At 34.0% G+C, this 16,913-nt stretch overlaps 1 protein-coding gene across 5 annotated transcripts in view; it reads left to right on the top strand.

Moving 5' to 3' along the window:
- ANKRD17 (ankyrin repeat domain 17) overlaps nt 1-11,749 on the top strand; it is a 156,762-nt gene extending 145,013 nt beyond the window's left edge. For all 5 annotated transcript variants that reach the window (XM_045789416.2, XM_045789427.2, XM_045789446.2 and 2 more), the window contains 5 exons: nt 935-1,132; nt 8,982-9,230; nt 9,762-9,940; nt 10,303-10,467; nt 11,146-11,749. In XM_045789416.2, the coding sequence (XP_045645372.1) occupies nt 935-1,132; nt 8,982-9,230; nt 9,762-9,940; nt 10,303-10,467; nt 11,146-11,205 (851 nt within the window). In that variant the 3' untranslated portion in view covers nt 11,206-11,749. The remainder of the gene's footprint in view (nt 1-934; nt 1,133-8,981; nt 9,231-9,761; nt 9,941-10,302; nt 10,468-11,145) is intronic.
- Nucleotides 11,750-16,913: the final 5,164 nt, after the last annotated feature.

Consider the following 16,913-nt stretch of genomic DNA (forward strand, 5'->3'; position numbering starts at 1 on the left):
AGATTAGATTCATCTGTTTCCTAAGTCCATGATTACATTCAGGTCAAATATTTTTGGCAGAAACATCAGATGGGTGATGTTTTGAACCTCATACTGCATTACATCAGGAGACATTAGTGAAGATTGTTTCACTATTATCTATGCAAAGAATGGCCGCTTATAAGTGCTGATCATCAGATCTGTCCATCGTAGAAGTATAGACATGTTTTTTTCCTCTGTAGTTTTTTTTAAGACTTTATTTATTTTTTTTTATAGCAGCACATTTAGGTTCACAGAAGAGTACAGAGGAAATTGAGAGAAAAGTACAGAGATTTCCCAAATACCTCCTGCCCGCAGCAGGCATAGCCTCTTCAAATATCAACATTCCCCACCAAGAGTGGTACATTTGTTAGAATTGATGAACCTACATTAATATATCATTATCATCCGGAGTCTATAGTTTACATTAGTGTTTACTCTTGGTGTTGTACATTCTGTGGGTTTGAACAAATGTCCAATGACATGGATCTACCAGTATAGTATCATACAAAGTATTTTCAGTGTCTTAAAAAATTGTCTGTGCTTTGCCTAATCATTCCCTCCCTCCCTGCCAAGTTTTTTTAAAGATAAATTTTTATGTAATTCCTTGGCCATTAAGCCTATTTAAATTCCAGTGTTGATATGAAATCTACATGTATTCTATAACAACTGATTAAAATATCAGATATTAAAATTAAATAGAAAAATAATTTTCTTTGATAATTGTTCTTTGTTTATAGCTATCTTTATTGAGGGGGAAATGACAAGTCAATAGACTGGAAGAATAAATTCGTAAAGAGAAATTTTTTTAGCCATCTACAATATTTTGGGGGTATTGGGGACTTCTTGGAATTTTAGGTTTTTTTAAATTTTTTTCTCCTACAGGTAACAATTATAAATTATCTTCTAATTATAGGTATTGTCAATATGGACTCGCCATATGGTTCTGTAACACCTTCTTCTACACATTTGGGAAACTTCGCCTCAAACCTTTCAGGAGGTCAAATGTATGGACCTGGGGCACCCCTCGGAGGAGCACCCACAGCTGCTAACTTTAACAGACAACATTTTTCCCCACTTAGTTTGTTGACTCCATGTTCATCAGCATCAAATGGTGAGTATTATACATTGTAATTCCATAAGAGGAGTTTGTATATATGTTTTCTTAAAAGCAAAAGGTTTTAAGTGGGAAAAGACAAAGTAAAGATGAGTTAAGAGCTATGAGCAAGTCTTGAATATATCAAGACTAATGAAATGGGAACAGAGGAGCCAACATTTTTGTAAATAGAAAATGATTAAAAAGTCTGAAATACATCGTGATTTTTGAGTGATTTTACCTGCTTAGTTTTTTCTTACTCCTCTTAAAATTAATTTTTATCCCTACATATATAACAGATCGGGGTTAGTGTCTACTGAGTATGTTGAGCTGAAATTAAACCATCATAGGAATAAACAGATTCCTTAAGATATATTCACCTATTTATATGTAAAAATAAGGATAATTTTTTATTTTCTTATTCATGAAAAAATAGGAATTGGGAGAAAAGGAGTTAAAATTGCAACATGACTGCTCATTGAAAAGTGTTAACCTGATATTTTTTGGTAGTTAATCTTCAAAATAGAATGGATTCTCAGAAGCAGAGAATGTTTTTAAGCATAATAAAAACATACTTATTGATATTAATGTTTATTACTTTAGGAAATAAACTCAGAAATTGTTGGATGAAGCTCACGAAATATGATAGGTTGTTTTGCCCTATAAGTTCAGTGTGTGGGCTTTTCATTGTTTTTTTTTGTTTGTTTTTGTTGTTTTTTTTTTGGTTTGGTTTTATGTTCATTTGATTTTTGTTTTTGTTGAAAAACATTGTGCTTTTTTTTAACAATGCAAGCAGTATAGGTTAGGTTTTCTAATACATTGCTAACTGATACAGAATGTCATTGAACTCATTAAAATTTTCATTGATGCATTCCAACAACTTTTTGTTTCAAAAAGTTTCAGAAATTTTCAAACTTACAGAGAAGTTGAAAGAATACTTTAAGAAGCATCCATATTCCTTTCAATTGGTACTTCCTTAAAATTAGCAATTTTTTAAACATTTGCTCTATTTTATCTCTTTCCTTTTTTTATTGTTGAACCATTTGAAAGTAAGATTCAGATATAACACTTAAGACCTAAAAACTTTAGTGTGCATCTTAAAAATAAGGACATTTTTCTTACACAGCCACAATACCATTTATCAAATATCTAATGTATTAGTATTAATTTAGTAATATCATGTCATATGCAGTCCCTATTCAAATATCCCCAATTGTCCTAAAACATTTTTAATAGATTTTTTTCCCCTTTGAACCATGAATCACTCAAGGTAAACGTATTACATTAGATTGTGTCTCTCAAGTAACTTAAAAAAAAATAATAATTTTAAACTTGTAAGAATAATACAAAGAACCCTTGTATATTTTTCTCATATTCACCAATTGTTAACATGTTGCCACATTCCTCGTAGAGAATTTTTTTCTGTACCATTTTAGAGTTAGTTGCAGATATCAAGCTATTTTCCCCTGAATACTCTAAATGATAATATTTCTTAAAAACAAGAACATTGTCTTCCACAGCTATGGTACAGTTAACAAATTCAGCAAATTTTACATTGGACAATATTATCTAACAGTCCATATTCACATTTCACCAAATGACCCGATAACACGTTTATTATTTCCTCTCATCCAAGATTCAAATTAGGATCACAAGTCGCATTCAATTCCGTGTCTTTTTAGTGTGAAATAATCTGGAACTGTTCCTTCAATCTTAACTTTGTCTTTCAAAGAAAGACTTTGGAAGGTTATATGGGTTTGGTAAAATTCCCCTTAATTTTGTTTTTCTGATATTTCTTCATGATTAAATTTAGGTTATGTGTTTTTGGCAGGAATATTACTATATAGTCAATGTTGTATCCTTCTTTCAGTATATGATATTGCATAATATGTTAGTTTGTACTGTTATTGGTGCTGTTAACTTTGATCATTTGGTTAAGATCATGTATGCCAGGTTTCTGTACTGTCAAATTATCATTTTTCCCTTTGTAATTAATAAGTAATCTGTAGAGAGGTTCTCTGACACTGTGTTCTTATTCTTCGTCAGACTTTGAGACAGAGTGTAAGGGATGGGGGAAGAAGTAGCACTTGTCTGAGTGAAAATAATAGTTTTGCTTTTGTAACCAGGTTAATGTTTATAAATTCCAAAAAAAAATCAACTTTGATGAAGGGAAAAACCCTAAAATTGAGCATAAATGGAAACAAGCTTATCTGTGTCTCAAGTTACTAACATAAACCTACCAAAAGAAAACAATCCAAAAAAAACCCTCTTAAACCGTAGTCCTTAATATACCCTCAGTCTGAAGACAAATAGATTTCAAACAAATCTTCAATTTACTTAGGACATTGGATTTTTATAATGTAATGGATAAGCAATTCTAAAATTATGGGGTTTATTGTAGGATTGGGAAGTAGTATCCCAATGGTGTAATCCACGGTCCTCACTGTGAGAAGAAGAGATGTGAAATGGGGTAAGACAAAGAAGAACCCTATAGAATTGGATTAGAATTAGAGGATCAGTGTGAATTCATGATTTTTCAATTACCTGTATGTAGGAGTGAATCATGAAATTGCTATTTTCCCACGAGCTTATCTATCTATAAAAAGGGCCTAGAAACAATTAGTTTTAAGCAACAGTGAGCACATCCAGTGTCCACATCCATCTGTTAAATACTTTTGTCCACTGAAAGAAACAAGGCTTTCTTCAAGAAGTAGCTGATTTGAGAGTTGGGGCATATCATGAGGCTGCAAAGTCTTATGGTATCAGAGAGTAATTAAGTGCTCAAAATGGTGGGGACATATCAGGACACACAAGGTAGCTTTAAAGGATCTCCCACTGGCCAAGTTCAGGAAAAATTGACCACCAAAGTGAATAATGGCAGCTTATTGGATAAAATAAGAATCCATAAGTCCATAATGATTAAGATTTAAAATTTTTTTTAACTTTTCAAATTTTTTTTAAGAATTTATAATTTTAGAAGGAAGGGAACTCTCTTGTAGTATAAGGACAACTCATATGTAGAAGGAATTGTAAGTCGAGTCATTGTTTTGCAGTCATTAAAGTGATTGATTTAGGCAAGACTCTTCACTTTTACCTCTAATACTAAACTTTTAATTAGTCTGCACTTTCCTCACTTAGTATAAATCTTAATACTGTTACTTGTTAATGGCCATTTAGTTTTTTTGTTAGACTTTCAACTCTTTTTAGGTAATCTGTTCACATAAATGTAACTTTGTATTTTCATTTATTGTAGTCTTTCAAAATTTTGTTTTTATTATTTATCTAGACACTTTCCTTAAAAGTTACCGTTCTGGATGCTGTTGTAGAACTACCTGCAGAAGCATGTGACTTACTTTTCATAATGTATTTGTCTGGTTTTATGTACTTGAACAGGTTCTGTCATATTTCTCCATATAATCTGCCCCTCTTCTCACTTCCTCTCCTTTAGGACATGAAGATATGATATTAGGATCTTGGCAAATTAAGTTGGAATGTGGGGGACACAGGCCCCTTCCTTTAAAATTTTTTTTTAGAAAGCAAAAGTCCTTTCTTTAGGCCCCAGTACAACAGATTGGTGATGCCCAAGAACGTTCTGCATGTAAAGGCTGGGCAGAGATCACCTGAGCCCTTACTCCACTCAAACTGCTAAGATCTATCCTACCCACACTCAACCAGCTCATGCATTGGTTACTGATCACTGGCTGTGGTCTATGAGTTTCAATTCTTGGCTGATTTAGTCAATGGGCCATTTTGACATTCAGTCCTTATAAAACTGTTATCAGATCAAAAAGCAATAAAAACATAATTTTGAAAGGAAGAAACTAATTTTACATTGTGACCCAGGACATGTGTATGTGTGTAGCTGAAATAATACATTTACAAAACAGTACTTATCCTTATAATGTATGTTCATGCTGGTATTTTCTATTCTGTTTTCTGTAACTTTTAAAAATTTTTTGTAAGCTAGTTATGACCAACCACATTCATCTGGATGATCTACTGTAGTTTAATAAACACTGAACAGAAGCATGAAGAAAGTACAGTGTAATCTTCCTGCAGGAGCATTTTTTAAATTTGTAAGTCGCATTGCTCTTTCAATTTGTATTCAGAACCTGTTGTCATTTCAAAACTGAAGTGGATTTACCATGAAGCCAATGAAGCTTCAGCTTCAGGGTAACTTATTTGCAAGGGGCCCTGCCAAGGTCCTATACCTAATTTTGTGTTTGCAGTTTGGTATTCTTTTTTTAAAGAAGGTTCCCAAAATTGTAAAAGACCCCACAAAACTTCTAAAACCTGTTTTTTCTTCAGTATATAAGCTGGCATATTTTAAAACAACATGACTGGCTCTGAATTAAAGTTTGCTTTTTTCCCCCCTAATTATATACTTAGAGATGAGAAAAGAAATTATAACAATTTGGCACTTTTCATGACACGGAACATAGACCCACCAGAGGAATCTCAAGGAAAATGGTGTGACTTTTAAAAAAAGCTGTACAGGACCATCTGCAGAACCGTGCAGGATTTGATCCAGGGCCATCTTCAGAGCCATCCAGTTATTCTTTCCATCTCTCTCTGTAGAGGATTTATGACAGACTCAAGGTCTGTGTCTTGTGAGTCTCTTCTATTTACTACCTCTACACCTAGCCATCTTCATAATCTCATCTTGTATATGGTCCTCAAAGATTCAATTCATAGTTAGTTAAACCAGTTTTTCTTTGTTTATCAATTGTACCTTTCTGAATGAGGAATATGATTTGCTTACCTCCTATGTTCAAGTCAGGCCATGTCAGTCATAGATTGCTGCTAGCCTTAAATGGATCATTCTTCAATCAGATGCCTGTCATTAGTCCAGTAAGCTTGCAGGGAGGAAGCAGAACACGGTCATCTGATAAAAATATGGCTAGTGAGATGGCAGAATCTGTGAAGAGGGCGAATCTCTTAAATGGGACTAGTCAGCAGGCAGGCCTAGTTTCTCCGTTCATTTAAACGATACGGAGGGTATTTTGCTTTACTTTGCTTTGCTTTTGTTTTTGGAAGGATTCAGGAAAGGAAGGAGAAACTAGATCTAGTACTGACAATAGATCAGGTTCCCAGGCATGAGTCTGGGAGAGGTAGAATTCATTTGTCTGTCCTTCTATCCATCCGTCCTTCTTATCTGCTTGCTACCTTTGACTTTGTCTTAGCATTAGTTATTCTGGGTTGATCCTTCTCAGGTATGTAATTGTGTCCTTTCAATACATAGTTTAAAAAACAAACCCAAAACTTTATTTATCTCTTGTGTTTACACCTTCTGGAATAGTCTTTCATTTCTACTACTTTCCTGAGTTTTGTCAATGCTTCCAGTTTTACTAATTCTGAATTATGCTATTCTTTCCTATGTTTTCTTTCATTTCTTTTAGCTCAAATTGGAATTTTAGAGTATAGCTTTCTTTCTGATACAGCTTTGGAATATTAGAATACAGCTTTCTTTTTGGCATGCTTTTATCTGTAAGATGTTCTGGGTCCATATCTCTTAGTTCATATAATACCTTTGTATGGAATTTGACTGCAGTTCTATTCTGTTTTACATTTTTAAATTAAATGAGTTTTCCTGAACTTTTAGAAGGGATAAGGGGATCTGGTATCTTCTCTAGCTTAAAGACTCTAGAATTTTGTCTTTTAGGCAAGTATGCAAAAATATGACTTTAATACTTTATTAAATCTGACTTTGTTATCCTTACCCTCCCACCAGCCCCACCTCAGCGTCACTCTTGACTGGATCTTGTGTTTGCTTTGCTTCTATTGTCCCTTTCCTGTTCAACTTGGAATCCTTTCCCAGAAGCTTCTTAGCAGTGTGAGGCTTTATCCTGGGATGAGACTTCAGCAGATATTTTTGAGAGTTCACAGGGTCACTCTTGCTCCAGCTTCTTCTCTTTTTGTAAATCCTTTGCAATTACCCATGCGAAGGCAGAACTCTCCCAGTTTCACCTGCTTTTCTCAGATTGGCCTTCTCTCTGCTTTCCTTTGAGTACCTTTGACTGTTTTGTTCTCCTATTCTGTTCTTAGGGCTGGAGAATTGCTTCTTTCCACACAGATGCTGATACCACAGAGGTCTTGTAGCCGTTGGTGATTTGTCCCCATTCACTTGTATCTTTCGATTCACTTGCATATTTTGTTAGATTTGTTACAGATGTTACCCAGGGGTATTTGGCTTTGCTAACTTGGAAGCTTGTTTTTATAGAAAGATTTGGGAAGAATAAAAACTTGGGCTGCTATAGTACCTCCATCTTAGAATTCCTTCTTATACTGGTGTGGTTTTAAGGTGAATTTAGAAATATGTATAATTGCTTCAAAGACACAAAAATGGCTTTTCTATTTTCTTGTAATTTGCTTAAAGTAATACTGTGAAGAGATGCTAATGGATCCATGATCACAAAAGATGTATTTTAATTTTTCATTAAAGACTAATAGTTCTCTTGGTTTACTTGTGCATATAAGCTCGTAAGTTTCATGTTTTTGTTCCCTGATAATATCTATATCCTTATAATAAATTATAATTTATGAAGTACTTCACATTCTTTTTTTTAAGTTAATAATATTACTACAATTTATTGAGAGAAGTGGTACTATCAGTTTAGCCAAAATGGACTTATGCAACAACTAGTAAGATGACATTGATCTCCACAGTACTTTCCAAATCTGTATGATTCTAAAATATATATGGCAAATCTTTTTTTAAGCATATTCAGAATAATACTATTACTGAATTTTTCTTTGTCTTTCAGATTCCCTAAAAAGTACCTTGGGAAGTAGAGGCACTATGCTTTTGTGTATGTGTATGTGTGTGTAGATAGATAGATTGATTTTGCAAATTTATTAGCTATCAGAATCCCTTTGGAGGAACACACACACACACACACACACACACACACACAGAAAACTTAAATGAGAAAAGGTGGTTAAATGGAAAAGTGTTATTAAGTGACTATCCCCAGGGCATACAGTCAGGCAGTTATGAGTAAATTGTAGATATGCAGGTAACTCTTTTGACTTTTAAGCTTCAGGGTCCACCATTTACACCCTATTTAAATTTAAATATGATTGATATTTAAACCTTTCACAAGAAATACAATTGGGTTCTTGTTTTTTCTTCTCTCTAGTGCTTGAAAAAATTGAATCACTAAAGAATACTCCCAAATATTAAGAACCTACCTTGTTTTGATACGTATAGCTTAAATTGTCATTTTGAAAAGCTTGTCCTGTGGAATACCCATGTAATACATGATAGAGTAAAACAAGTTGCGCAGTGAGGCATAGACCTCTGTTGGTATTTTATCAGCATATTAAGTTTCTGTGAAGTTCTGATTTAAAGAAACTTACTTGTTTTTCTCAAGTTAGATTTTCCAGATTTGTTGGCTACCTGAATCCCTTTGTTTTCATCATAGCATACCAAGGGATGTGTGTTCTCAAGGAATACAGCTTGGAAGTTGCCAATACAGGGATGATTTTCCCCACCTCTATTTTGTTGTTGTTTAGCCTTTTTAATTTAAACATTGTCTTCTCATTGCTGTGGTGTTTATTTACTCGGTGTCAAGCACTTATTTAAATAATAATTAGCTTAATGGGTTATAGTACATGTGTAGTTAGACATCTTCATATTCTGCTGTCACATAACTAAATGGAAAAATCGTGGATCAGATTAAAAAATGACTGCAAAGTCATGGAATTTAACCAAATTTTAATATGCATAATTTTTAAACATCATTCTCATATTTCATTTTTCCTCAGAACACATATATAAGGTGTCTTCAGAATGTAAGATTTCGTTTTACAAAATTATACCCTCTATAGATGACATGTATACTATTTCAAAATATCTTTTCTCTAGATTCTCCTGCACAGTCAGTATCCTCTGGAGTTCGTGCACCTTCGCCTGCCCCATCATCAGTACCTTTAGGGTCAGAAAAGCCCAGCAATGTCTCTCAGGACAGAAAAGTTCCAGTCCCTATTGGGACTGAACGTTCTGCACGTATCAGGCAAACTGGAACTTCAGCTCCATCTGTTATTGGGAGTAATTTATCCACATCAGTAGGGCATAGTGGCATCTGGTCCTTTGAAGGGATTGGTGGCAATCAAGGTAAGACCTGCTATCCTGACTACTAGAAATTAAGTTTTTAATTTATGCATTTAACTAAAATATTGTAGGTAATATTTAATTAACAATCATTCTTAAAAGATCTGTATTCATCTCTCTTGGTTTTCACTAATCAGTTTTAAGAGTTCAGGCCATTTTTTGTTATCATGGAATCTCCCATTGAATTTGTCATTGCTTTCTGAAAATTATCTAATGCAAGCATATTCCTCTCTTCATTTCATCATGTTAAGAAGATGCTAATATTTTCTTTTGGACTCTCTCGCTTTTATCTTACCTTGGCTTTTTTTCTTCTGTAACACAAAGTGTTTAGGTTATTTTATTAGGCTATTGTACTATCGCTGCATACACACATGGAAATACTGCAGTAAATATAGAAAAGTAGGTCATTATTCTGAAGGAGTCCACAATTTAATATGGAAAATTTAGGTAGAACTATATTAAATATTTTATTTTGCTGTCTTCTGGTTTTAAAGATCACCAGCTATTTTTTTCTGCCTTTTTGTTTTCCCTCAGACAAAGTAGACTGGTGTAATCCTGGTATGGGAAATCCTATGATTCATAGGCCAATGTCCGATCCAGGAGTGTTTTCACAGCATCAAGCAATGGAGCGAGAGAGTACAGGAATTGTAACTCCTTCTGGTACATTCCATCAGCATGTTCCTGCAGGATACATGGACTTTCCTAAAGTTGGGGTAATGGTGACTTAAATAAGCACTTCCATATTTCTAAATGTTTTTCTTATTATTAGCTTCATTTTACTTCCAAGTGGTTAAGTATTTGTGAAATGATGCGTGGGCTTCAGCCTGTAACTATAAATCAAAAGCTGGCTAGAGAAATGTTTTTTGACCAAATATTTTGGCTGTAGTAGGCTTATGTATAGTCCAATGCTAGAAGAAATCATACGATGGAAAATAATTTTTAGATTACCTAGATAACATACTTTTTCAAAATAAAATGAGGTTTAATTTTTAAGGCTATGGATTATATTGGGAAAAGAGGGCAGTGACTTGAAGATATGACTATGTGCATAATTTTTGTTTTCTCCTTTTTTAAGGGTATGCCTTTCTCTGTATATGGGAATGCAATGATTCCTCCAGTAGCACCTATTCCTGATGGTGCTGGAGGACCCATATTTAATGGCCCTCATGCTGCAGACCCTTCTTGGAACTCCCTGATAAAGATGGTTTCAAGCTCCACAGAAAATAATGGCCCTCAAACGGTAAGGCTGATCATTCAGGGAACATTTCTTTAGTGTTATGAGATGCCAAGACAAATAGGATACAGGTAAATCATGGTAGTGAGGGAGTATGGTGAATATTGGATAGTTGAGGAAATTGAGAGAAATTTAATGTAGCAGGAGGATATGGAAAATGGTAGTGATTGGAGCAAAATTATAAAAGGCATAATATATTTCATTGGGTAGGAGATGATAAGTAAAAGATTTTAAATTACAGAGTGTTGTAACTTTATACATCAAAATTTACTAGTGATATGTAAAGGGCTGTCTAGAGATTATTTATTATAATATTGTAACTCCAAAAATTTACAGAAATGATTAGTAATTAGTATGTTTTAGCTTATATTGGTGTATGCTTAACATCTTTGACTCATTTTCCTTCTTTAATCATCAGTCTACTGTATGCATTCAGATAATGGTTTTTAAAAAACAATGATATATCAGATCCTGTTTGAGAAATGAGAGGCAGGAAAACAACAAATAAAAGTGGCTTATCATTGTTTTTCTTCACTGTTTCCAAGTATGGTGCAAATTGAATGAGATTTAGCTATTTTAGCTCATAGATATTAAGAGCACTTCCTTAGTTTTTAAGAGCTTTGTTTTAATCAAATATGTATTAAATATATAATACTTAATAAAATGCATGTTCTACATTCATAGGTGTGGACTGGACCATGGGCACCTCACATGAACAGTGTGCATATGAACCAGCTTGGCTGATGAGGATCAGCTTGTTAGCCTGCAGATTCCTTTTCATTCAGAGGAAATCACAAGTGGCCGAAAAAAATTTATGCTCCCAAATCATTCTACTGATGTGCTTGACTGAAGTGTGTAGGCTTTTTGCAGAAGAAGTTACTAACTGACCTATTTTCTGTGAACATTGGTGACTGCCCATTCCCCACCAACATCCGTTTTACCTTAGTTAGCATTTTTCTTATCGTTTTTCTTTTTTTTCTTTCCCTCTTCCCCTTTGGACATAACTTTCTGTTGAAGCTGTTCTTTGGCTGGTTGGTTTTAGTACTGTAAACTGCTTCTGAGCAAACACGGAAATTTAGCAAAATTATGTAAACTTGATCCTGAAGTTTTAGAATGGCAAATAAATGTACAATTGTTTACATAACAGAAAAGGCTAAGCAGAAAGTAAATTTCAATATGTCAGTATAGAGGCTCTACTTTATGTAGACTTAAATTAATGTGAGATATGTACCTTCATATTCAGAAATCTGGATGTTTCCTTCATACATTAAACTATTAATAAGCATAACTTTTCTGCTTGTGTAATTTAAGTATAAAGTAAAACAATGGGCATTATCAGTGGATGTTTCCTGATGTTGGCTTTTAAAATACCCATCTTGCTCTCTTTTGAGTTTGTTTGCAGCAGGGCACATATAGAAGAAATTTATCACTTTTCCATGTCTTTTTATTACCTAGCCACACTTTTAAAACTAATACACACTTCTCTCTTTACTCTTCTCTTCTCATCTTTACCTCTAATACCAGTAAAATTCTCTTGCTGATCGTGAAATAATTTTTTATGAAGATTTTTATTGTAATGGCTGCTACAGAAAAGTGGAGCACCTTCATCATCACCTGTGGTTCTTCTAGCTATAAGATGTGTAGTCTTTCTGAGAATTTAAAAAGCCACCACTGGTTCCCAGTCAGCTTATACAAGCTCTTACTATACTGTTTATAGTTAAATAATTCAGTGTACTATTTTATATTGGATAATATTGATTCTTAAAATTGGCTTTCCAGTCATCAAGAGCCAACATAAAAATTCCAGTTTTCAGTAATTTAGTGGAAAGTATCTCACCCCCCCAATTTTAAAGGCTTCTTATTCTCTATACTTGTATATTATCAGTGAAAGGGATCAACAGCTAACTTGGGGCAAGTAATAAAGTAAATTTTGCATTTGTCATTAAGACAATTTATGGTATACATGAATATACAGAATACAAAATAACGTCTTCATTTAACCTGGTTATATAAGATACAGGGCCACACTAAACTACTCAGTGGGGTTTATCTATTCCATTCACTTGAAACAATAAACGATAACATATCCAAGAAGAATATGTGTCCTATCCTCTCTCATATGGAAAAATAAATTATATGGTTGAAACATAAAGTAAGCATAAAAGTGAAGTAATGAATGCATCAATCTGTCTTTTTTTTTTTCTTAATTAAACAAATCCTACAGTGGTGAAACTCAAATTCAGATAAATCACCCAGAGTTGATAATATTAATAATACTGTTCCTTGGCTATAAAGTAAATGAAATGATTTCTTTACTCTGGTAGCCTGAATAAAGAGTAAAAAGATTTCTCAGACATATCTAGAAGTTTGTAAACAACACATTTATATCTTTTAATTTAGGAGGTGGTCTTATATAAATTTGTTTTGTTACCTATGGTTGATATGACCAAATTTAAGGGAAAAGCTAAATGATATCCTGCAAACATAGCTATGAAATAGAACTATAGCACTTTACTAAGAAAGGTATGTAATGCTATTTAACAGAGTATTTTATATATGACTTTTGCCACTATCCTATAATTTCTTGCTTATTTTTTCCCTGTGTTAATTATAATTAAAATAATCCTGCTAGATAATAGATACCACCCAGTATTTATTACAACACGAGTTGTGTTGATTCACAAAACTGAATTTGTTAAGATGGGGGTATCTTAATAAAAAAGAACATATATTTTCTTGACTTTAAATCTATGGGATGGGGGGATATAGATTGCATGCTCCATATTTAGTTTTGGAGCTCAGTCTTGTTGAGTACAATACCATGATTTTAGAAGTCTGTATTAGGAACATTTTTCAAATATATTTTTTATATTTCAGATTTAATGCATTGCATTTTATTTGAAAAATTAAAAAAAAAAAAACCCAACCCATAAGCTTTTGAGACCACGCAGGTCTTTCCCCCCCCTTTTTGAAAGTGTATGTGTAATGGCAGACTACATAATGTATTTCTTTCATTTTTTTTTTTTTTCTAGAGAGTATGTGCCCACGAGCTGAGGGTGGCGGGTGGCAAAGGAATAGGAAGAGAATCTTAAGTAGGCTCCACACCCTGCATGGAGCCCATACATGGGGTTGGATTTCACAACCCTGAGATCATGACCTGAGCCTGACACTTACCTGACTGAGCCACCCATGCACCCCTTTCTTTCATTCTTTTAAGAAGTGACTTAACTCTTGGAAATAATATTTGGGTTAGATCACACCTTAGGTAGCAAAATAATTAATATCCCAATTGTGTAATCTTTTTATACCAGCCAATTCATTTTAGAGATGATTTTGTTTACCAGAGCCAACAGAATCCCCATTTCATGAGTTTTCAACATGTATCAATGTATTCACAAAAATTTATTGTAGTATTCATGTGAAGGATATTTTTCCCTTCTGTTCACTATTATTGTAAAAGTAAGTCATTTTATTAGTAGTTGAAAATTAACTTTTTGTTAAATTACTTACTGTCATTTTTCTTCTCAGGAAAAAAAATGGAAGGGAGATAGTTTACTGACAGATCCTGTCTTGTTCTTCATGAAAATATTATTCCATCTTTCTTTTGACTCAAATGACCTAAATACACATTTCATAAAAATTATTTTGCACACTGTTACTCACTTTATTTATACTCTTCAGAGCCTCTGTTTTATTTCATCTATTTTTCATTTTTAGTTTTTCAGAAACACTCTCATTCCTTCAGATCTGGCATTACAGAACTTCTGCAATGCCAAGTAGTATAATGCAAGCTTTTGGAAAGCAGGGGATACTCTGCTTTCCACCATTTTGGCCTAGGTAAGATTTGGTAGGAATGCTCTTCTTTCACATAGCGGGGAAACCTGTATACATCCCACTGATAAATACTTGCTTCAAGTCACAACACTCAATTAACTGGTGCTAATTCCAGGTGATGGATTTAGAATGAGAGCTTCATTAGTGCTTTAATATGACTTACTATGTTACATACCTTGATTGCAAAAATGCAATCACTTGTATTTTGGGTAAGTGAGTGAAAAGTGTGCAATTATGGTTTGACATAAATAAGAATTCCTTTGTGATGGTTGGAATACATGTCTAAGATATGTATAAGAGGTTTCATATTAGACTTCTATCTTTAAGTGCATTCACACTTTTTGAAAGGTAAAAGCCAATTTTCATGCATAAGAACCATCATAAGAAAGATGAGAGGATGTTTTTTAATAGAGGTGAAAGGCTAATTTTACATTAACTTTGGTTTTAAAAAGCAATGCATTAACTAAGTAGGAATGAAAAAGAAATTCAACTTAAGTCTAATTCCAAGAGGTCATTTTAACAATTGCTCATTGAGAATTATCTTTTTTTTTTTTTTTAAGATTTTTATTTATTTATTTATTTGACAGAGAGAGACAGCCAGCGAGAGAGGGAACACAAGCAGGGGGAGCGGGAGAGGAAGAAGCAGGCTCATAGCAGAGGAGCCCGACGCGGGGCCCGATCCCATAACGCCGGGATCACACCCTGAGCGTGAAGGCAGACGCTTAACCGCTGTGCCACCCAGGCGCCCCGAGAATTATTTATCTTTTAAAAGTTCTTTTGTCAAACATTTCAGAGGGCATATTTGGGAAATGAGAAATTTAAATGTACATTTACACAGTGTATATATGTAAATAGCGTATATTCAAATTTTGAATTTTTGAGCCCACTCTCTTCAGCACTGATGAGTAAGAATTTCAGAAACTGCAGAAAGAAAATGAAACAGTCTCTAAGGAGCTTAAAGTTAAAATAAAAATTAGTTGTGTTACATAGTAAAGACAAGAATAGGCTAATTATAAATGTTGAATTTTAAAAAAGTGTTCTAGTATGTTGCACAAGTTCATTTGCAGCGTTAGGCTTGACAAGGTATCGGTTTTTCAATGTATGGTCATTTCATAGTGTACTCTCCAACTCAAAAGATCTGAGTTACCACAATTTTGGATAGCAAGTACATACACATTAGTGCTAACACTTTCCTTTTGTATTGAACTTTATAACTGACAAATACTTCTCCCAACTTTCTTTACCAAGTATCTAAGTTCTGATCATCCCTATTCTATGAATTTAGAAATATATGTTAATATATGTGAAATTAGCAGAAGTTAAATATTCATAAATTTTATTTAGATCACAATATTGAAACTTAAAGCAATGGAACATTTTAAAATGAGAATATAATATGTGACTCCAGAAAAGGTGGACCTAATCAACTCCGTTTCTCCTGGATATTAAAAGGTCAGAGTCCCTAGACTTAACCGCTACTGTTGAAGGACCAATTCCCAAAGACATCAGTTCTCTGAAAGGAGAGGAATGCAGCAGCATAGAATTTGCTTCTTTACTCCCACAGTCTTTTAGGCAAAGATCATTCCATGTAAGATTTTTTTCCACTTTAAAGTAGTAATCACTAGCTACCGGTTGCTTCAATTTTTATTTTTTTTTATATAATGTTTTTCATTTATTTGAGAGAGAGAATGTGAGTGGGGGGAGGAGCAAAGGGAGAAGGAAAATCCTCAAGCAGACTCTCCACTGAGCACGGAGCCCAAGGTGGGGGTGCCGCATCCCAGGACCTCCACCGATTCGCTGTGAGCTACACAGGCGCCCCGGCTGCTTTTTTTTTTAACTTAACAAATGGAGAGGGAGATAGATTGGTACCTTTTTTTCGTTTACAAAGGAACATCTACGTATAGCATAAATTGGGATTTGTGTTTAAATGCATTTCAAAATCCGTGTAGGTGCATAATGAAGAACCATTGTTGCAATTTAACCATTTCCCCAATATTTGTCGGAGGCTTGTTTTAACCAACATTTTATTCCGCACAACACAATTGGGGCTCTAGGTTTAGGGGTGACCCTTCTGTGATTAAACTTCACGTCATTCCAGTTTGTATACTGTTATCAGGAACACAAAAGTCAAAACTAGTCCGTAAAGATTTGGCGTATTCTTTTTAACCGAAGACACTTAATGTACTATTCATGCTCTTGAACCTTTATATAGGATAGACGTAAGCTCTAGTGAAGAATTCACCTCCCTGCCAGTGATAACGCCTCAAGTAAGGAGATGGTATAGTACTCTTGAGTTTTGCTATTTATAACGGAAGATAAAACACTGAAGGACACTCAGTTTGCAGTTGGTTTTGAAAATGTTAACTGAACAGATGAGTCAATTAAATCTTTATACCACAGACTGAACTATGCCTAGTGCATAATGGATGCTCATTAAAACTCAGGTCTGCCAGAAGTGCATGACTTTGTCCAACCTGGCATTTCAGCAACGTGTTGACTCTCTGGCAGTATATATATAATCTATCTCAGTTTCTAGCAGAAGCAATCAGGTTGCACGTAAAGACGTGGACTATTCTCTGGTCACAAAAACCGCCTACCCAATTTAATTCACTACAAAT

This window comes from Ursus americanus, chromosome 8, assembly GCF_024610735.1.
Source record: "Ursus americanus isolate L20-20 chromosome 8, mUrsAme1.1.p, whole genome shotgun sequence".
NCBI classification, from domain to species: domain Eukaryota; kingdom Metazoa; phylum Chordata; class Mammalia; order Carnivora; family Ursidae; genus Ursus; species Ursus americanus.